Genomic DNA, 22740 nt, shown 5'->3' on the forward strand with positions numbered 1-22740 from the left:
ATGGGTCCTGAGGAAAAGGTCAGGTGGCTGGGCTTGGTGACACAAGTCTTTACCCACTACACTATCTTGCTACTCATGTTTGTCTTTTTTTTTCTTAAAGCATCCACACTAGTGGGTGTAAAGTAGTATTTCATTGTTGTTTTGTTTCCTCAGTGAATAATGATGTTCAATATCTTTTCACCTGCTTATTTGTTATTTTGATATAACCTCCAAAAAAAAATTATGTTCATAATCTTGATCATTCAAAAACGTTGGGTTCCAGTAATCTTATCAGACCCTCAGGGGATGAGTTTAACGATCCTCAGTTGTGGGGCAAGTGGAACTGTGTCACCAGACAGAAAAACTGGGAAGGTTGAGCAGATTAAGGAACCTGAGCAGTTCTCATTATTGAGAACGGTAGGTGTTTAAATCTACTCCCAACCAGGTTCGTGTTCTGGAACACGTGACCACGACACCCCATGAAGAGGACTGTGACAATCAGTCACTTAGAGACAACTCCTGAAGTCCTTCCACATGCAGATGAGGCATCCCTAACATCTCAGACCCAGCCCATAGAAAGCATCTGCCTCTAGATCCCACCCCACCCCCAAATGTTTACAAGGTCCTATTCACAAGGAATAAAGTGTTTAATCAGAGAAATGACTATGCTTGCTTTTGTGTGTGTGTGATGCTTGCAATTGAATGTAGGGTCTCACACATGCTAGAGAAGTGCTCTATCACTAAGCTATATTCCAAGCCCTGCTACATTTACACACTTCATTATTGAATTATAAGGTCTCTTTATATATTTTTGGATAACCTTCAGTATATCATTTACAAGTATTTTCTCTTATTCTGGATTTTTCTTTTTCACCTTAATAGTGTCATTTCACCCTTACACGGTAAAAGTAGATCTTTGATGCTGAAAAAGAACTAACAGATCATCGCCTAAATTCACCTCTTTGGCTTGATTGATATGGACATAAAAGCCCAACAAACTGAATTGCTTTCTTTAAGACTAGAGGCAGGAACAGCTACTTTATAAACTACATAGTGATGCCAAAGAGGTAATAATATAATTAAAATATCAATGTAGACATTAGAAAACAATATGCAACATCTGATAAACAACGTGACATGTAGACTATAAACTGTCATGTAGACTAGAAAGGCAAAATAAACTTAGAGAAGTCATTGGACAGACAATGGACGCTCATCCTATTCATCAGCAGACCGAGAGCAGAAACTGACGAGATGGTTGTGACAAGTGTCTACAGGGTTAAAAGCTGTCACCCACCTTTTCCGACGTAATAACCTCTCAACTGCTGCTGCAGATTCGCCATTTCTTTGGCTGAAAGGCAAGACTGAGAGTCAAGATTATATCCATTTCTGAAGTTGCCTTGGAGTGGGAAACTGGAGAGAACATCCAACTTCTATGGGATTTCTGTCGCATTCATGTGACTTCTTGTGGTAGTTTGAATAAGAAGGCCCCCATAGGCTCATAGATTTTGAATGCTTGGTCATTAGACAGAGGCACTTCCTTGTTGGGGGAAGTATGTCACTGGGAATGGCCTTAGAGGTTTCCAACACCCAAGCCAGCTCTACTGTCTTTTTCTGCTGCCTGCCCATCTGAGTGTAGAACTCTCAGCTCCAGCACCATGTCTGCCTGTGTGCCACCATGCTTCCCACCATGATGATAATGGACTGAACCTCTGGACTGTAAGCCAGCCCCAATTAAATGTTTTCTTTTATAAGAGTTACCATGGTCATGGTGTCTCTTCACAGCAGAAGGACATTGACTAACACACTGCTTTTGGTGTCTTGTCTGTATTAAGCCCTCAAGTATAAGACTTAGGTCAGAACCGAAGTCAAGGTTAGCTATATACATATCATTATTTTTTTTTTCATCAAAATGTGGGTTAGTTTTATTTCTTAAACATGAGGAGACAAATTCTCAAGAGAAAGTGGAGCTAATGGCTTAGCTTTCTGTATTTAACTGGATTTGCTATGGCCAGATAAGCCAATTATGTACTTTTCTAACACCAAGAAAGATCGATGGCAAGTTATAGAAGCCTGGAAACTGATGGTGGCTCTTTGCCAACGTGGAGATGCTGTGGACAAGGCACCCTGTCACAGTTATGTATGTGTAAGAGAGAACATGCTGATAAAATAAGGCTATTACCAGAGACTAGAACTAGTAGTTACTTTTTTCCTTTTGAGTTATTTTATTTTCCAAATATATACATTTTCTATAATGACCATACATTGTCTTGATTTTTCAATGCTGGTGCTTGAAATCTAGGCCATTGCGCTGACCAATCAAGTGCTTTGCCACTGACTACCCTCCCAGGCCCACGTACTATTTTTTTTTTTTTAAAGACTGTAGTATGTTTCAAAAGCTAAAATTGCTTTCCTTTTTCATTTGTATGTATATAGGTGTTTTTCCTGCATATGTGGGAATTGTGTGTGCAGTGCCTTTGGGGGCTGGAAGAAGGCATTGGATCCCATGGGACTGGAGTTACACATGGTTGTGAGCCACCATGTGGGGTGCTGGGCACTGGAGTTAGGTCTTCTGCAAGAGCAGTTAGAGCTTTTAACAGCTGAACTGCCTCTGGAGCCCTCCACATATTACCTTTACAATCAAGAAAAAAAAATGTATGAAAATAAATATATGGCATCGAATTATCAATGTTAAATTTCACTCACGTTTAATCTTCTTCAGGCCCTCTATTATTGACTGCACGATAACCTTCCCGCTTTCTGTAAAATATTGGATTTAGAGACAGAGGCAGCAGCCACATAAAAACTGAGTAAAGTTAATAAAATTTGTGAAATTATTAAAAACAACATATTTCATGACCTGACCCCCACCCCCTAGAAAGCTCAAGGCTGACACTTGTATGTGCTTGCTTTGGAGTTCAGATGAGCTGTCCTGTCAGCTGTGTGTGACAGGACAAAGGATGGCTTTTGCAGAGAGACAAATAGCTCTACTTCTCCAGGGTTGTTTCCCTTTTAAATAGTCCAAAGAGTGTGGTTGATACTTATAGGTTACAAGTAGGCCAACAGACGCTAGCCTCCAATCCAGAAGGATCTTTTCCCAACAGATGACAATATATATTTAATTCTTTTCAGATTCATTTATTTGTACGTGTGCGTGCACACATGCACGTGAGCACCATAGCATGCATGTGGAGGTCAGAGGGTAACTTGTAGGAGTTTGGTTCTCTCCTTCTACCATGTGGGTTCTGGGGATCAAACTCAGGTTGTCAGGCTTGGCAGCAAGTGTCCTCTGCTGAGCCATTGGCAAGCATGTATGCGTGCATGTATGTATGTATCTATTATGTTATATATAATATATAACATGTATATGATATATTACCTATAAATATGTAAAAGTAAAGATATGAAGAGAAATGTGTTGGCATGTTCTCAGTTACTAGAAGAGGGAGGGAAGGGCTGGCTCTTGTTCTGACAGGTCTTTTTTAGAGCTCTTTATTAGCATACGTTATACATAACAATGGGTTTCATTAGATTGTGTTCACTCACCTCTGTACTGTGTTTGGCTCACTTTTGCCTCTTATGATCTTTTCTCTCTTTCCTCCTGCTCTTCCCTGTCCTCTTCCCAGCTAGCCCTTCCTCTTCCAAGTCTTTATTCATTTGTAGGTGAATGACTGAGAAGCCTTTTGTAAAAGCCACCACAAATGTGCTTTGCTACAGTGAGGACACAGTCTGCCGCTGGCTGGAAAGATGCCCTGCCATTGTTTAGCCATGCTTTCCCAGAAGGCTCCAGTCTCAGCCATATGTTCCTCTGCATGTTTGTACCACATTAGCTCACAGTGTGCTTCTTCCTCTATTAGAACATAAGTTCTCAGAGGACAAGGGTTGCCACTTATCCCTTGTTGTGTCCTTAGCATTTGATACTGAATTCTTTTTTCTTAAAAAGAACTTTAAAGTCTGTTGGGAGATCCAGAATTGTATAAAAAAAGCCAAAGCACAAGATGTATATACTGTCTCCAACAAAATCCTTTCAGAACTCAAAGAAGAAACAGTAGTGTTTTGGTCGAGGGGGTGAATGGTAGACTAGGAATCCTGGTATGTGACAGGAGATTTGGGCAGTGAAACAGGATGTCATGAGTGCACTGTGGGATGAGGATGGAGTGGAGGGGGGGGGCATTCTAGAAAAAGTGGTAATAACTAAAGGACAAAGTGGGAACAAGGCAGTTTTAGGGGATCATGGCTCAGTGGTTTGCAGTGTAACAGGATGGAAGCGGTGGAGAAGGCTGAGAAGTCCTCGTGGGCTATACTGCAGGATTTTAGCTTGTTTATTTTTATGGTGCTTACACATGGTGATGCTAGGCTAGTGCCCCACCCCGGTGTAGCACAGGGTACCTGTGTTCAAGGACAGAGGAACACACGAACTATCCCGCAGTGTCACTGAAGCATAATGGGTAGAGACGCGACTCTGCCATGTGCTTAAATTTTTTTTGTGTGTGTATAAACAACAGTAGTAGAAAAGTTAAAAAAAAAAAAGTTACAGAACACAAGGACCGGGGGATAATGGGCTCCTCCCTGCACAGCCTTATAAAGCCCATTCACTGAGAAGCGTGTTCAGTCAGCTCCAGACCCCTGCTTCTCCCTAGTCTCTGCCCAGTGCTCACTTTATTTCCTAATCTTGAGCACTCTAACTTTTTAACTTTATTTTTGCATTAGAGCCATGCCCTCACACACGTTAGCTTATTGGTTGTATTTGGGATTTAAAAAAGGAATTTATAGGCATAACTGTAATGTCATCTCCTCTCTTCACTTTTTAGATTCTTGCGGTCAAAATGTGGCCCATGGACCAGGATCGTTGGTGCCACGTTGGAGCTTGTTAGAAATGCAAGGCTCCACCCTGGACCTGGATGCGAGCCTGTTCTATAACAAGTTGTGAAGTGTGCTGGGTGGTCTTATGTCAACTTGACCCAAGCTAGAGCCTCTAAAAGGAGGGACCCTCAATTGAGAAAATACCTGCATAAGATAAGGCATTTTCTTAATTAGTGATTAATGTGGGAGGGCTGGGCCCATTGTGGGTGGGGCCACTCCTGGGCCGGTGGTTCAGGGTTCTATAAGAAAGCAGGCTGAGCAAGCCATAAGGAGCAAGCACTCCTTCATGGCCTCTGCATCAGTTTCTGTCTCCAGGTTCCTGCCCTGTTTGAGTTTCTGTCCTGACAGAAACTGTCTTCTGACAATAAACAGCTATATGGAAGTGTAAGCCAAATAAACCCTTTCCTTCCCAAGTTGCTTTTTGGTCGGGGTATTTACGACATCAGTGGTAACCCCGATTAAGAAGGAGGTAATTCACGTGCTTTAAGAGATACAGAAATCACTTCTGAGGATCTTCTATGCTCGTAGCAAATTTCACTTTTAGAAAGATCCCACCTTCCAAGCAGAAACCCTCACCGTTCAATGTCAGGTAAGAAATCAGGTCATTCAACTCTTCTTCTGTGAGCTCGATCCCATCATTTGCTAGAAACTTGTACAAGTACTGTATGTCAATTGATTCTCCTTAGAAAGGATGAGAAATGGGGTGCAGATTTATTATAGAAGCAATACTTACAGGACGACAGGTGCTGTCTGTGCTTATGCAGGCCACTGCCCTGTACACCTCGGATTAAGAAGAGCGCTGGCAAGTCCCATGCCTATAGCTCTGTCTGGTGTATTAGGAAGACACCACAAAGAAAGTACTCCAGAATTTGAAGCTCCCATGGGCTGTGCTGTACCTGTATCAGACTAGACTGCAAGCAAGGCTTTGCTTTTCCTTTCTCTCTTTCTTCTGCCCCACTTGAATATTCATTCTTTTCTATGGACCACCCTCCCTTCTTTTTGACAAGGTCTTCCTGCATTGTTCATGTTGGCTCTATTGCCCAAGCGGGTGTCAAACGTGTACTTTTCCTGCCTCAGTCTCCTAAGTAGTCTGGGACTACAGGTATTCATCACTGAACCTGGAAATAAACACCAGTGAAAACTGAAAACTTTTAAAAATTATACTTGCTTTCAATTTACTTCTTTGTTTCTATGCATTCCAACAACCCATCTTATCTCAACAGAAAGAATAACGTTTTCCTTATTCATTGTAAGAGATTTAGCCACACTAAAGGTAACTACTACTATAAAAGGGTGGCAGGGGGAAGAAATCCAATCACCCTACCATACAAACAGTTCTCAGGGTTTTTCCCTAGTCTATGATAATGACTACATTTATATAATGTGAAAATCTTATATAAATATAATTTTGTATTTTTGTCTTGCTATGAAAACCAGGCTGATCTCAAATTTGTCACTCTCCTGCCTCAGCTTCCTATAATTACCGGTGTGTGCTACCACGCTTGGCTTAGTGTTTTTGCTTTTTTAACCCAAAATAATTTCTTCATAAGTATTTTAAAAATTACTGTGTAATCTTTAAAAAACACTAATACTTTTAAAAATTATTTTTTTAGGTTAGTGTGCAAAATAACAGATTTTGTTATGATATCTTCATGCACGTGTCATTTACTTTGGTCTGTCTTTCCTCCGTATCTCCAGTTGATCTCCTTTCCCCACAGTTAGTATCCTCTGTTTTCCTATCACATGTATTCTCTCTGTTCCACTTCCCTTAAGATCTCTTCCTCCCCTCTGATGATCCCCTTTCTAGTTTTGTGAGCTGCAAATTACACAGACAGAGACACACAGGCACACACACACACACACACACACACACACACACACACACACACACAGAGTATTAAATTCAGGTTTCACAAATGAGAGGCAATGTATTGTCTTTCTGAGTCTGGATTAATTCATTTAGTATAATAATTTGCAGTTTCCATTTTTTTTTCCTGAAAATGGTATGGCTTCACTTTGTTTTTCGAGACAGGATTTCTCTGTGTAGCCCTGGCTGTCCTAGAACTTACTCTGTAGACCAGCCTGGCCTCGAACTCAGAGATCTGCCTGCCTCTGCCTCCTGAGTGCTGGGATTAAGCGCCTGCACCACCCCTGCCTGGTGATTTTTACTTTTCTTTATGGGTGATTAAAACTCTATTGCCCTGTGTAATCCACTTACTTGTTGATGGACATCCAGGATGCTTCCATTTCCTGGCTGTTGTGAGTAGCACACGGTTATGTGAGTATTCTGTAGTAGTTGACAGAGTTCTTCCGGTACTTTTTCAAGAGATAATTGTGTTGCATGGTAGTTCTATTTTCAGTTGTTGAGGGAATGTATATTGACTGCCACACTGGCCATCGGCAGTGCGTAAGTGTTCTTTCCCTATATCCTCCAGCATGTTTTTTTTTTTTTTTTTTTTTTTTTTTTTTTTTTTTGGCAATAGAGTCTCAAAGCAGCTTGATTTGCCCTGTCCTAGCTAAGGGTGTTGAGGTGTCAAGTATGTATTAGCTATTTGCGTTTCCTTTTTGAGAAATCTTTATTCAGTTCAAGATTATTTATTACCTACATAAGTTATGGTTTATGCATTTATATTTATTTATTTACTTATTTATTGGCTTATTTATTTTGAGGCAGCATTTCTCTGTATAGCTTGTGCTATCCTGGAACTTTTTCCTGTAGACCAGGCTGACTCTGTCTTTGAACTGAGAGATCCTTCTGCCTCTGCCTCTGCTGGAATTAAAGATGTGTACCATCACACCTGGCTTATGTGTTTCTTTTTGCAGTTCTTTGATATATATCTTGACAAATATGGATTACTTCATGGATTTATGTGTCATCATTGCGCAGGGGCCACGCTAACCTTCTGTGTAGTCTTCCAGTTTTAGTATAAGTGCAGTCAAGTGAGCACTCTGTGTAACCTTTATAGTTACTGTTTTAATCCATACTATCCCACTCGACTAACATCGCACTTTTTTTAAGACAAAAGTCTTGATATGTAGCTGAGGCCAATCTCAAGTTTGTGATTCTCCTGCTATATAATAATAGCTTGTATAATGATTCTAATATATACACTTAGATATTTCTAACCCACTACAGTTTCCTTAGTAGTTACTATGAGAATAAAAGTCTTGAAGCCTGTTTTAAAGTTTTACTCAGTATAGTTAATCCTGTAGGATTCATTTCTAGATGAGGGTGGGGGTAGTTTGGGGTATAAAGGGTATGACTAGTTCTATAGGTTTTGATATCTGATCTGTATTAAAAATTTCTGGGGAAAATTTCAGGCCATGTTATCAGTATAAATACATGGTATGGGTTATTTGCACTCAGTGCATCCACAGAAATGAAAATATGCCATATAAAAGAATCTAAACTTTTCTCATGGTGACAGATGACTATAATCCCAACACTTGGGAGATAGAGGAAGAAGGATTGGGATTTCAAGGTCATCTTTAGCTATATAGTGGGTTTCAGTAGCCTAGTATTCATGAGACCCTGTTTGAAAAAAGCAAACCATACCAAACTAAAGAATTCCCTAACCATTCACCCCAACCATTCACCAACCAGCCAATCAACCATCTAACTGACCATCCATCCAACTAACCAACCAACCATATAACCAATCATATAACCAACAAACCAACCAACCAGACAACTAGCCATCCACTAGTTAACCAATCAACCAACTAATCAATCAACCAATCAAGCAACCATCTACTCATTCAACCAACTAATTAACATCCAACCAACTATCCATCCATCCATTCATCCATCCACCCATCCAACCAACCAACCAACCATTCAACCATCCAATCACCCATCCATCCATCCAACCAACCAACCAACCAACCAACCAACCAACCAACCAACCAGCAGCTAACCATCAACCAACCACATACATACATACATACATACATACAAAGAGCAACATTTATGAATGGGAAAAATTTATGAATATTTGTCCAGTATTAATAGTTATGTGTTTAAGATGCTGTTTATAAGTATTTCTTATCATGACTTGAAACTCACCCTTGATGAAACTGACGACATCCAACAGTTCATTCAGATCCACTGTTTTGTTACCTGTAAGTTAAGCGAAGATGATTCCATGTTTCTAAGACCCATAAAAGTTATGCTCCATTACCTTTAGAAATTATGGAACTTAAGAATTCAGTGTTTTTTTTTTCTAGTTTCCCTTAGAATTTTAGGAATCTATCCATAGAGTTAACAGTACTATCTTGGAAACAAAGAAATCTTGTACTGTGAAATGGACAATTATTGTATCTTCTATTCCTTTCATTGCTTTAGGGACCACCAGAATCATATGAGTTAAGAAATGATTTAGCATAGTTATGTATAGGGAGAATCTGACCTTATAGATTTTTATTTTGTCAGTTAATTAGCAAATACTGAGTATTTGGGCTGGGTCCTTGTGAGGACTTGAGGATGCTAAAGGAAGCATCCTCAAGGAAGAGGATGAGTTTCAAGTGTATGATCTAGTGAGGAGACCTGGTATGACGTTATAAAAAATGATACAGGACCTTGTAATAAAAGTATTAGAGGATGGCAATGCCTTAGACAAGGATGGCAGGAAAGACCTATCTGAGGAGAGTCTGGTGGGTTTTGGCCTGAATAATAAAAAGAGTTAGCCATGTGAGGATCTGAGGATGACGAGGGAAGGATGTTCCAATAGAAGATTGTGATATACAGTTGAACAAGATAGGAATGAATGTGACGTGAGAAGAAAGGACAGTATGACAGGGTTCTGACTCAAATGCACAGGAATAAAGGTCCCAAACCATGAGGCACTGAGGGGAAGAACCAGAGATGAGAAAATAAGACAGAAAACTGGGACAGGGAGGTATACATGAGCTGATGATTCATGCTGCCAAGTAGAACAGCATCTTATATACTGTTTGAAGGGGAAAACTGAGGCAAAGTCAGCCAAAAGTTCATCAGCTGTTGAACGATGGGAACACACTACATCTCAAGTGCACCACAGACCAAGCACACAGCAGCTTTGGGACTGATGAACACAATCCTTCAAGTTGGGGACATCTTGTTCCCAGTAACCTTAACTGCTTTGTGGTCCTGACTCCAGGCCCAGCTCAGACCTGGCCAAGTGTGCTTCTGGGCAAGGAAAGAGAGAACACAAGAATGGAGGCTCATCTTCCCTGTTCTCTAGTCATCAAGGTAATTGGGAAGGCTGAGAGCTGGAAGAATTAACTAATAATTTTATTGAATTAGTAATATCATCCAGAAATCTAAATGGAAACACCAAGCAGATAGTTTGCCTTACTATTTCTGACTTAGACTGACCTAGAGAAATATATTTACCTAATCGGCTTGCAGATAGGATATAACCTAATGGCACTGAATGTGATTGCCTAGGAAGAGGGTAGAGACGAAAAAGGCACTCATGGGTATGGCCCTGGCACTGCATTATTTGGAGACATTGTATGAGAGGAAGAGTCAGAAAGGGAAATGAAGTCTGACAGAAGCCATCTAGGAAAGGCTATGAAGCAAGCGAGTTTTCTGGAGATGGCCTACCATTTTGCATGTCTGTCATGGGTGCGCTCTGAGAGGCATGGACCCCAGAGACTTCATCCGGGCTTGCTTCTCACTAATGATATGCCTTTCCTGACACTATTACATAGCTTAATGATTTCCTGGGCATTTATCTACTCTATTGGGAAGATTTCCTGCAGAATCAATATGAAGATGTACTTTCATGTAGTAATGCAGTATAGATGAATTGATGATTTCATAATTCCTGATAATGATTTTATAGAACTCCTAAATTGATACACGTTATCTCTCCCAGCTTCCTATAGAATAAAAGCTGCAAATAGAGCTCTGTAAACCTTTATGTGTCACAGGCTAATTTCTTTTTTTTCTTTTTTTGGTTTTTCGAGACAGGGTTTCTCTGTGTAGTCCTGGCTGACCTGGAACTCACTCTGTAGACCAGGCTGGCCTCGAACTCAGAAATCTGCCTGCCTCTGCCTCCCAAGTGCTGGGATTAAAGGCGTGTGCCACCACTGCCGGGCTGGCTAATTTCACTAGGGAAAGAAAACAGGCTTGGAACAAATTTACAATCAAGGAAAACATTCCTTCTGGGTTAGAAATGAACCCACTATGTGGTAACAAAAGGCCATAAACTGGGAATGGACAATTTATTGTAGGTGCAAGGACAGAAAATAAATGATTGACTAGTTTATCTATTCAAGACTTCAAGATAGTAATACACAAGGCAGATGATTTGTCTCTTGACAAAACTACGCTAAGTTGTCACATAAAAACTATTGCTTTAAACTTATAATGAATTTGTGGAGCTAGAAAATAAGGTAATGAATATTTAGTCAGGTATTAGCCTTGATGGAAAGACATGTAAGCAGTTCTCCTGTAACTCCTTAAACCTTATCTACCTATGACATGAACTTATTGCTTTAAACTTACTATGAACTTATGGAAAATAAAAGTGCTTAGGTATCCTTCTGCAATGATTCTACCTGATAATTGTATGAGGTAATTTTTGAGAAGGTATAAAAACTAACAACAATAAAATGGTGATGTAACCCTCTTCTGATTCTGTGTGAGTGCTTGACTTTCTTTCTTTTCCTTCCTTTTCCTTCCTTCCTTCCTTCTCCTCCCTCTCTCTTTCTGTCTTTCTCTCTCTCTTTCTCTCTCTCTTTCTTTCTTTTTTTCTTCCTTCCTTTCTTCCTTCCTTCCTTCCTTCCTTCCTCCCTCCCTCCCTCCCTCCCTTCCTTCCTTCCTTCCTTCTTTCCTTCTTTCCTTCCTTCCTTCCTTGCTCCTTTCCTCTGGCTCATGGAGTTAACTAACTCTCAGCCTTTCCCCTAGCCAGCTGAGTCAGAGTAAAGTGCCCAGCAGGAGTTAATTACCAATCAGCTTTTGGCTCCAGAATAGCAAGAGAGTCAAATCACTAAGAGTCATCAGTGTTTGGTCCCCTGCTGATGTCACACCTCTAAACCTTCCCCAGTTTATCTGGACCTCCTCAGTTTAGCTAGCTCTTGACAGGAGACACCTGAGTGAGTAAGAACACCATGTGAGTCTGGAGAAAACAAAGTTTCCAGAAAGGCGTGGTCACATGCGTCTAGTTCTAGGAAGCTGGCAAGTAAAGTAAGGACAGTCTTGACCATGAACCTTGACAAAGGTAGGTCACTGATGATCATGCTGAGAGCTGGGTAAGTGTGACAAAGGTAGGTCATTGATGAGCATTCTGACAGCTGGGTAAATGTGATGCTGGAAATGAAAACCTGGTTAGAGAGGCTAAGGTGATGAGGAAGCAGAAACAGGCTGGCTTCAGAGTCAGAATGCAGCTAAGGATTACCTTGGTCTTCTGCTCCTCCTACTTCCACCTCTCAAGTGATGCTACTACAGGAGTGCACCACTCTGCCTGGATTTGTGTGGTGGATCTCTGAGGCAACTCTGTCGTCAAGAGGAACTAAGAGCAGAGTGATGACAGAAGACAAGTGTGATGTAATGGCACATCGGTATCAATGGTGGTGTGCAGAGAGAAAGAACAGAGGGGAAGACATTCATGATATAGAAGATAAGCTGGGAGCACTGCAGGAGCCAAGTCTCCAAGGCAGCAAGAGGAACAGAACCCACACACAGTGGAAGTGATTCTTTTCCCCTTATAGCAAGGTAAAAGGGAGGGCAAAAGGCCCTGGGTACAGATAGCTCATAGAAAGGAAGCTGCAAACCCAAGCACCTTCTTGCCCAAGTGCATCTATCTTCTTTGTGAAATCTGGGGTAAGGTCATCATCTAAGAGTTGAGGTGAGAAGGTACTAGAAATTTGAATAGAGAATGTGTGAAATTGTCTTTGAGAGTAAGACAACAGCCCTTGGAAAAATGTAGTGGCGACTCTTGGTTCTTTAGGGACCGATGTGGAAATCTGTGACATATCTGAAGTGAGTTCTGTTAGCATAGTTTTAGGATTCTCTAGCCTCTTGCGGTGTTCAAGGGTGAGCAGAGAATAAGGAGATGGCTTGGTGTTTGGCGAGTATGTTTGATAGGAGTTTTGAGAGTTTGTAATGTTATGTTAGGTGATGTTAAGCCTGGGATCTAATGAGGGAAGACAGTGTTAGTGAGTAGTTGGTACAGGAATGAAAAGTCGGAGGGAGAGAGGTATGAAGGTCTTCATGGCTGAAGAGAGCTGGAGCTAGACTTCTAGGCTCTGTTCTGCCACAGTGTACATTTCAGTGGCATCAGGACATCATACTCAGCTCGTATATAGGATGATGGCACAATAGGATGTGTTAGTCTGCACATAATTTTCCCTAGTTAACAGTATCACTTACCAGCTCAGAACTCTGCTTTCATCTACATAATTTCAGAGAGACACGGCAGATTTTCATCTCATTGCATATGGGTCTGCATGTGTACACTTTTTTTGATCTTATGTGTTGTGTCTCTATGTGGGCATGTGCACATGAGCAGGTGTATAGCAGGATACTTATTCTGCTACATTGTATTCACAGTGGAGCTCAGTGATTAGGCAGTAGAAGAGGAGGTGGAGCTGGGAGAGAAAGAGAGGAAGGGAAGGAGAAGGAGGCAATCAGCCATGGAGAACCACAGATGGGTCCAAAGCTGTCCTGGGTAGCAACTTCTATCAAAAGGTTAGATATTGGGTAGCAACTCTAATTATGTGGGCATCTTGTTGATTGAACATTTCTAAATATATAATCCTTTAGATAATCATTAAGCTTTAAGAATCTCATTTCTACCGGGGACTATGAGGATGGCAGATATTGTCTGGGGTTCAGCTGAGCTTTGTGGATGCAGTGTGGTAGATTGGCAGAGCCATCCCCCATGCTGGCATCTCATGAGTGCCAGAGCCTGTGCATCTAGTTAGCTGGAGCCCCGGTCAGAGCCGAGGAGCAGCAGGAACATGGTGACTGCCCAGGACCAGATGCCATTTTCTAAAAATCACCCCTACACAGGTGCCCATGGAGGTGGGAGGTACTAAATTGACCTGGAGTTGGAATTACAGACAGTTGTAAGCTGCCCTACATGAGTGATGGGAATCAAATTTGGGTCCTCTGCAAGAACAGTATGTACTCTTAATTGCTGAACCATCTCTCCAGCCACTGAGTTATTTCCCCGAGTTGTTTAACTTGTTTAGTCTACTTTATAAAACAAATATCCATTACTGCTTTGTTAGAGCACGTCTTACAAAAAAGTCAGGGTAGCTACCAGGGATTCTTGACCTGGTGTTCATGTACCGATAGAATGCAGGGATTTCTTGAGCTTGAGTGGGAAGAGTATATACTTATTTTCACTAAAACAGAGACAGCATTTTAAAATTATTACTTTAGGCAGCCAATCATGGTAATAGCAGCAGAGTCTGTAACTTTGTCACCAATATAAATCTCCCAAAGTTCATGTCAGTGCTATTGTTGCAAACATGTTGCATGTGCTCATCTCTGGTTTTAAATGACAACAATTCGACCTGAACTGAAGTACTTTAAAACTATTAGCCATTTGCATTTGAATGTTTTGATAAACTGTATTTTATTACAACTTGTTTCTTTGTAATCCTGTGCATTTTAAATTTTACTCAGAAGGGGACTGTTATAGCAGGTGTAGAACCGGGTCCATGGGCACTGTAAAGTTAAAACCCCTGATCTATACGAAGACAACTGAGTGGCTAAGAGGAACAGGAGGCAGAGAGGCAGAGAATTAGTGAGTGTTCACAGAAGGGCTGTATTTCCCTGACAAGCAGGGTGATGTTGGCGATACTCACCCTCAGGTGGAAGTTGGGCTATTAGTTCTTCAAATTCTTCACCTTTGATCTTAATTCCCAGGTTTTCCAAGAGAGATTCCACCTTTTTTACCTTGACTCGTAGCCCTTAGGAAAGAAGGGCATGGGATGAGAATGTGGGAATTGATTCTTAGTGGTGATCATGGCTGCACATTATAAACCCCACTGGGAAGTCAGATACCAGAGCCCAAGGAAACTGTTAATGCCTCAAGATTTAGATATATCTCTCAACAGTAGAAAAAACCTGAGGGAAAAATAAATACTCACTTATTAAGTTTTTGTTTTCATTGGAAAGATTACTTATTGAAGACAAGGAGATTTTTGCCTTTTTTGAGTGTGGGTTCTGGGAATGAAATGTAGGCATTGCTTTGCCTGACATTTTATAAACCCTAAGGATATTTTGAAATTGAAATATAGTTACATAAATTCCTTCATCCTCCTTCTCCTTACAGACGCTCCCATAACCCCTCTCAAATTCATGCCACACATTCTTTAATTATTGATAAACACACAAATATGAATAAATATGTAAAAACAACTTATGGAGTTTATTTATTATTGCATGTATGAGTGCATATGTATGTGCATATGTGTCTGTGTGTTTTGAGGGCTGACCACTTGGCATTAGAGAGCCTATTAGGGGGCTCATCCCTAGGGAAGACTAAGTCTCCTTCTCTCAGTAGTCATTATTTGTAGTTTTTCATCTCGAGTGAGGGCTTCATCAGGTTTCCCTCATCCATATTGACAGGCCAATTGAATTTATTTCCTTTATTTTATGTGTATGAATATTTTGAATGCTTGTGTTTATTTACACCATGTGCATGCCTTTTTCCACAGCGGTTAGAAGACGGCATCATCTACCCTCAAGCTGGAGTTAAGGATGGTTGTGAGCCACCATGTGGGTGTTGGGAACTAAACATGGTTCTTCTTCAAGAGCAATGAGTGTTGTTAGCCTTGAGCCAACCCTCCAGGCCCTGCCTTCCTTAACCTCTACTTCTCAAGTAGTTATTTTTCTTGAGAAGTGGTTACTTTTCAAGATAGAAAATTTTCTGGTAGTTTTTCGTGTTTTTTTTTTTTTTTTTCCAGACAGGGTTTCTCTGTGTAGCCTTGGCTGTCCTGGAACTCACTCTGTAGACCAGGCTGGCCTCGAACTCAGAAATCTGCTTGCCTCTGCCTCCCAAGTACTGAGATTAAAGGCGTGCGCCACCACCGCCTGGCGAGTTTTTCTTTTCCTTTCAGAACTTGGGAGTTAAATCCAGGACTTGCACATTCTAGGTAAGTACTCTACAAATGAGTTACATCTCCATCAAGTCCCTAAAAATATATATTTTTTGAGATAGAGTATTGGCAGAAGCCATTCAGGAAAGGCTGTGGCAAGTATGTGAGCTTCTTAGAGATGGCCCACTGTTTTGCATGGCTGCAGTGGCCGTACCATGAAGAGGCATGGACCCCAGGGACTTCATCCCAGGATTGCCTCTTGCTCCGGATATGCTTTTGCATGTGGGCCACTGCAGCATTCCTCATGTAACTAACATAGCCTATTGTTTCTTGAGTTTTAACTCACTCTGTTGGGCAGATTTCCTGAAGAATCAATATGAAGATTTACTTTCATGTAATAATGCTATTTAGACAAACTGATTATTTCATAGTTCCTGATAATGATTTTATAGAACTCCTGAATTGAGTCAAGTAATTTTAAGCTTTAATTTTCTTCTTTTAAGAAGAAGAACGCTGGAAAGACAGTTCTGTGAACCTTCATGTGTCACAAGCAGGTAAATTGCACTAGGAAGAGAAATAGGCCCGGGATAGATTTATGATCGAGGAAAAACATTCGCTCTTGGTCAGATCCAGATCATAAGTCACAAACAGAAAATAGATAATTAGCTAATTTATCCATACAAAACTTTAAAAATAAGATATAAGACAAATGACCTGTGTCTTGGTAAAAACCTTGCTAACCTATGACATAAAAACTATTGCTTTAAACTTATAATGAGTTGTGGAGCTAAAAAAACTAAATAGGGAATGTTTAGTTAGATGGGAATCCTAGTGGAAAGACATGTAATCGATTCTGCTGTAACTCCTTAAACCTTATTAACCTATGGCATAAACTATTGCTTTGAACTTATGGAACTTATGGAATCTGAAAGTGCTTAGACGGCCATGTAATCAATTATCCTAATTATTCTGCTGTAACTCCCTCTTGTGTAACGTTTTAACTCTGAAATAATATTTTTTTCTTACATAGAGAACTTTTGCCTGAGACAGAATAAAATTCTGAGAGCAAAAATAAAGGTTGGTTGGAGCCCCTTTTGATTCGTCCATTCCATGAGTGTGTGAGTGTATGATTTTTCTTTTACTTTCCAGCAGCCCCAAGTACTTAAATTTCTTTTTCTAATCCCTCCCACCCCATTGCTATCAGCAGGAATCAATTGCCAGAAGTCATCAGCTCTGGCCCCAGAAGAGCAAAAGAGAGCTGAATTGCCAGGAGCTACCAGCTTTTGGCCTACCAACTCTATGTCCCACCTCAGTTTAACCCTGTGTCAAAGCTGGTCTTGGACAGAGTATGGTTAAATTGTACAGAATGACTTCAAACTTGAAATCCTCCCTTCTCAGTCTCTGGTAACATACAAATATAGTCTAGTAATGATGATGATGATGATGACGACGATGATGATGATGATAGAACACACTGGGTATGGTGGCCCATTCTTGTAGTTCTATTACTTAATTGGTTGAGATAAGAGGATTGCTGCAAATTAGAGGTCAGCCTGGACTAAAACATGAATTTGAGGACAGCCTGGGCTACAGGATAAGGTCCTATCTCAAAAACTGAAAAGAACAAACAAACAAATAACAACAACCACACGTACACAAATTAAAAGGACAATGTCTACAGAAATAGACATACAGATATGTATGTCTCTCAAAGTTTATGCAAACAAGAGGCAAGTTATAAGGCATATTGATAGATCAATAAATTAGCAGAAAGCAAAGCTGGAACATTTTAACAGTTAACACTCCCCCCGCCCCCCTCCTTGAGACAGGGCCTTGCTATATACTGCACACAGGATTGGAATTCACAATCCTCCTAACCTCAGCTTCTCAAGATGCTGGTCTATAGGCACATGCTGTAACCAGGCCAAGGATTTCTTTTACTTGCTCTTCCACATGCATCTCACTCACCTTTGAAATCCTTCACGAATTTTAGCAATCTGCTTTTATATATCTTCCCACCAGCTGTAAGGTAAGATACCATTCAGAATATAAGTTAATTGCTGGGAAGGTTAATAAGACAGCATAAACACAGAACAACATCTGTAATTTTAGGAAAAGTCCCTAATCAAATCTCTAATTTGTTTGGAAATTTACTCTTACCATAATGTAAGAATGAAACCAAATATGAAGAAGTGTGTTTTACCTGCACAAATGTTTGTGTACTATGTGCAAGCAATACATGCAGGAGAGCATATTGGATCTACTGGAATTGGAATTACAGATGGGTTTGAGTTTGTTGAACCAAACTCTCATCCTCTGCTAGAGCAACAAGTTATAATCGCTGAGCCACCTCTCCACGCTCTTCTTGGTCATCCTTTATTGCTGGTAGTATGCCCAGGACAGGAGGAACATTTAACTTTGACAATAGAGGTTAGTGAAAGATATTGTCAACCTTCAAGATTAGTGTCAGTGACAAGATCAGGCAACAAGATTTCTTTTACTGCGGGAATCGTTTTCTTAATGAGTTTCCTTGGATACAAATGTATCATTCTAGAAGTATCCACCTTTAGGCCCCTACATCCAGGTCTGAAGGAGTGGCTTCAGTACTTACCGTAAACTGACAGAGCTTTCTGCAGCTCTTTATATACATTTTCGGGTAGCACCAGGCCCATTTTCCTCAGCAAGTTTTTCAGATCACCAGTATCAACCTTCTCCCCTTTAGAAAGATGCAGATTTTTAACAGGTAAGAATTTAGCAATGGATGAATGATTTTTCTTATTCATTGTGTGTATGGCCATGCAAGCATTTCTGAACACATGTGCATGTGGAGGCCAGAGGTCAGCCTTTGATCCTCAGCTGTCTGTTTTTTTTTTTTTTTTCTTGAGACAGGGTTTCTCACAGGGAAGTGGGGCTTGCTCAGTAGGTAATGCTGTCAATGAATTTCAGAGATTTGTCTGACTCTGCAAATCTCTAGCACTTGGATTGGAAATTTATACCACCATGCCCAACTTTTTCTGTGGGTTTGGGGGGAGGGGTTAAAGCTCAGGCCTTCCTTTAAGGGCTTTCTTGACTGAGGTTTCTCCCCAGCCCCAAGCACGGATGATTTTAGATCATGGAAAGGTTATTTAAATTGCTTACGTGTCATAATCTTAGGAACAAAATTTCAAAAAAAAAATTGTTAAGGTACATAAATTCAAAGGGCATGTGAATGTGTCACTTGTTGTAGAAAGAGAATTTATACTTTAATTAATGAGAAGGGAAAGCTCACATTCCAGATGTAGATCAAACATCAGCATATTACCAAAATTTCAGGGGATGTTATATAGCAGCAGTTCTACAGAAGCTTCACCTTGAGACTGAACAGTACTGATTATGCTTTTGTTGTTTAGGCAGCAGATCTAGTCCTCAGTAGTTTCTTCCTGAATTTACACACACACACACACACACACACACACACACACACACACACCCCACATCCTACATAAGCAAAACTCAAATTTAATCATAAGATTGTGGAACAAATAGTCAACTCTTGATTTTGTAAGAGAGTAATTAGAATGTTAATCACAGCCTGAAAAAAGAAAACTAATGTTTAAATATACTATTTTTTTCTATAAAATATTATGGCCTTAGTTAAGAATGAATGCCATTTTAACCATAACTACTTACCAGTAAAAGGTTTTACTTCTTCAAATAACACATTTAATTCAACCATTTTGTTCTCTGAAAGAAAAGATAATCCAGGCACAGAGACCCAGTTAGATTTGGAAAAGTCACAAAAAAATACTTGTTGTAAAGTGCTGGGATTCAGCCATCTTTCATAATTTCTATTTTTAACTATTTTAGCTCATGAAGAAAGAAAAAAAGAAGATAGAAATTTAAAGACATCACCCACCATCTAATATCATTCTGAGATAAGGGTAGTATACTCTCATTTTCCCCCTTTAGCTACCCATTCTGGGTCTGAATTCCAGATTGCTCTCATGAAGACCTTGGGCTTATCTTTTATTTTCTTCCTAGTAGATTATACTGGCTTTGCCTTTTTGACATTTTTGTGCAGCAAAATTGATCTTATCAAGTCATTAATGAACTATTTCATTAAAAGTGGCTATGCAAGTTATGTCTCTAATCCACTCATTCAGGAGGCTGACACAAGAGGATTGCTAGTTTGGAGGACCTTGGTCCATAATATAAAACAAAATGAACAAAAACAGGTAGACATGAGAAGGAAGACATATGAGTGATATATATTTGTTAACTGGCTGTATAGAGTTTGTCGATACAGAGAAATGTTGCTTTTCTAAGAGACTTTAAAAATAAAAACTTTTATAAGGACTATGAATATTCTTGGCCCATAGGGAGTGGTACTGTTAGGAGGGATGGCCTTATTGGAGGAAGTGTTATCACTGTGGAGGTGAGCTTTTAAGGTCTCTACCTATGCTCAGATTCCACCTATTGTGGAAGAGACCCTCTTCCTAGCTGCCTGGAAGCCAGTCTTCTCCTGGTTGCATTTGGAACAAGATGAAGAAGACTCCGCTCCTCCAGTACCATGCCTGGCTGAACACTGCCATATTTCTCTCCTTGATAAGAATGGACTAACATTCTGAACTTGTAAGCCAGCTCCAATTAAATATTTGCCTTTATAAGAGTTGCTTTGGTCATAGTGTCTCTTCACAGCAATGGAAACCCTAGCTGAGACAAGGCCTTACACAGAAGCCCCAAACTTTCTTCCTAGGACAGTGGTATCTGAAACACTCACCATCAGTGGGTAGAAGCTGCATCAGGTCCTCACAGTCTGCCTTCTCAAGTTCAAATTCTGCATTCTTCAAGATCAGTGGTATATTAGAGACTTGAACTTTCTTCCCTTAGGAAATAAGGAGATGGGAGTAAATACAAGTGATTCCCACCATGGAAGATGACAGCTTTAAGGCTTTGGAGAGGGGTTCCAGAGGGTCAGCTCAGTGCTTAGCAGCATTCCCTGCTCTTTAGAAGATAGCACATACATCCTGTGGCTCACAGCCACTTGTAACTCCAGCTCCAGGGGAGCTGACTCCTTCTGGACTCCATGGGGCACCTGCACACACATGCATATACCCACATACAAGGTGCATAATTTAAAAAATAAAACAAATCCTTAAAACAGACTATGGATATTAAAGATTTTAGATCCAATCCCAGGGGGACATAGAAATGTTGGCTATTTTATGACCCACATTGATTCCTGTTAGAGTTAGGAAGAGAAAATGCTCCCTTCTCACTGAGGTACAAGCTTCAGTTGAAGAGATTGCAGATGAAGATAAACTGTAATAGAAATAACCTCAGAAACGAAGACAACCTCAAGTTTGTTACAGTGACATAGAACTAACACCACTGTCCTCTGCTGCAGTCAAACCCAAAGAGGAAGGTTATGTTGAGAGCCACAGTAAGTTCCAAGGACAGATTCAGAATCAGCAAACCAGCAGTCATGGAATAGCAAGATTCTAACCAGTGAGACTTAAATATAGCTAATGCGAAGTCCCTGTCTTTGTGGGGTGGCTCTTACCTTTGATCTGTGCCACACTGTTCAGTAATCTCTTCTTATAGACTTTTCCATCTTCTGTAAAATACAGTGAAACAGAAGAAAAAGGATGAGAAACTCTCTCTCTCTCTTTCTCTCTTTCTCTCTCTCTCTGTGTCTTGTACAAGTGAGGCAAGCAGTTCTCCACTAAGTTACATCTCTAGCCAAAATGTCTTATAAATTATAGACATTTTATTATATGACTCACCTAGTCATTTATTGTTTCACCCTCAAATAACAGCAGAAGGACTGCTCTCAATGTGCTAAGTGTGAGCTGTAGCTGAAACCCATGGTAGCTGATTAGGTGTGTTACAAACACATCTTCCTCCTCTTTCTTCTTGTTTTTTTTTTTTTTGTTATTGCAGTTTAGCTTCACTCTTTCTCTCTCCTCTCTACCTATCTGCCATACCTATATGCCCACGAGGCATACCTATATGTTTAGTCAAAATGGCAGACCCTGTAAAGGGATAATATTAAACATAGTTACCAGCCAGGCATGAGAGCACATGCCTGCCTATTTGCATTTGGGAAGCTGAGACAGAAGGATGAAGTGGAAACTTAAGGGTTCTTTGGAAAGTCGGTTGTGTTGGATGTTGTTTTGCTGTGGTAAACATGTGAAGGAACATTTTCCTGAAGTGGATACAGATGAAAGGCCATGGAAGACTCCTGAAGGAGCATTTTTCTGAAGCAGACACAAGTGAAAGGATGTTCTGCTAAAGCAAGTACACGAAGGGGCAGGTGATGAAGGATTCTTTGCTAATGACATGCATGTACTGATCCTCCTTACATTTCATAGTTGAGTTCCATTTGTCAGGACTCCATAGGGAGAAATGGACCAAAAAACTTCTGGTGGTGTGCCACTTCCTTGGAGTTGGACTAATTGGCAGAATGATGTCAGCTGAGAAAGACACGTGCTGAGGCAAGACACATGGAGGACACATGATGTTTGGAGGGAGTATAAAAAGGACTTGATGGACAGTGACAGGCTGAGCTTGCTGGTAGAGCTAGCTGCACAACACTTGTGGGTCTACTTTGCTGATTTTCTCTTTGTTAAGAGAGGCACAGCAGAGAACTTTCCTGCATTCTTGTTGACTCTGGTCCCCTCTGCTGACTTGTGCTAAGGCTAAAAGGTCTGGTTGTCTCTGTTAGGTCATGCCACTGCTGCTGATTCATGTTTACTATCCCAACTCTACCAAACTGGACTGCTGATATATCCGTGAAGTGTTTGTGAGTGGATTGAGCTGCCACTGCTGACCAGTGAACTGAACTGCCGAATTCCAGACAACACAGATGTGAGTTGC

The 22740-nt window shown here is 40.5% G+C and overlaps 1 protein-coding gene and 1 non-coding gene across 2 annotated transcripts in view; both read right to left on the reverse strand.

The window, feature by feature from the left end:
- The window catches only part of Efcab3 (EF-hand calcium binding domain 3), a 428239-nt gene that overhangs the window by 26650 nt on the left and 378849 nt on the right, over positions 1-22740 (reverse strand). Inside the window, 10 exon segments of the mRNA XM_076935627.1 lie at positions 1277-1330; positions 2686-2739; positions 5419-5523; positions 8909-8962; positions 14647-14751; positions 17851-17904; positions 18494-18598; positions 19552-19605; positions 20642-20746; positions 21425-21478. Of these exon segments, the coding sequence (XP_076791742.1) occupies positions 1277-1330; positions 2686-2739; positions 5419-5523; positions 8909-8962; positions 14647-14751; positions 17851-17904; positions 18494-18598; positions 19552-19605; positions 20642-20746; positions 21425-21478 (744 nt within the window).
- On the reverse strand, positions 7685-7790 carry LOC117712101 (U6 spliceosomal RNA). The gene has a single exon (XR_004607179.1). It is a non-coding gene; the product is annotated as a U6 spliceosomal RNA (small nuclear RNA).

The sequence above is a fragment of the Arvicanthis niloticus genome, chromosome 6 (genome assembly GCF_011762505.2).
Source record: "Arvicanthis niloticus isolate mArvNil1 chromosome 6, mArvNil1.pat.X, whole genome shotgun sequence".
In the NCBI taxonomy this organism is placed as follows: Eukaryota; Metazoa; Chordata; class Mammalia; order Rodentia; family Muridae; genus Arvicanthis; species Arvicanthis niloticus.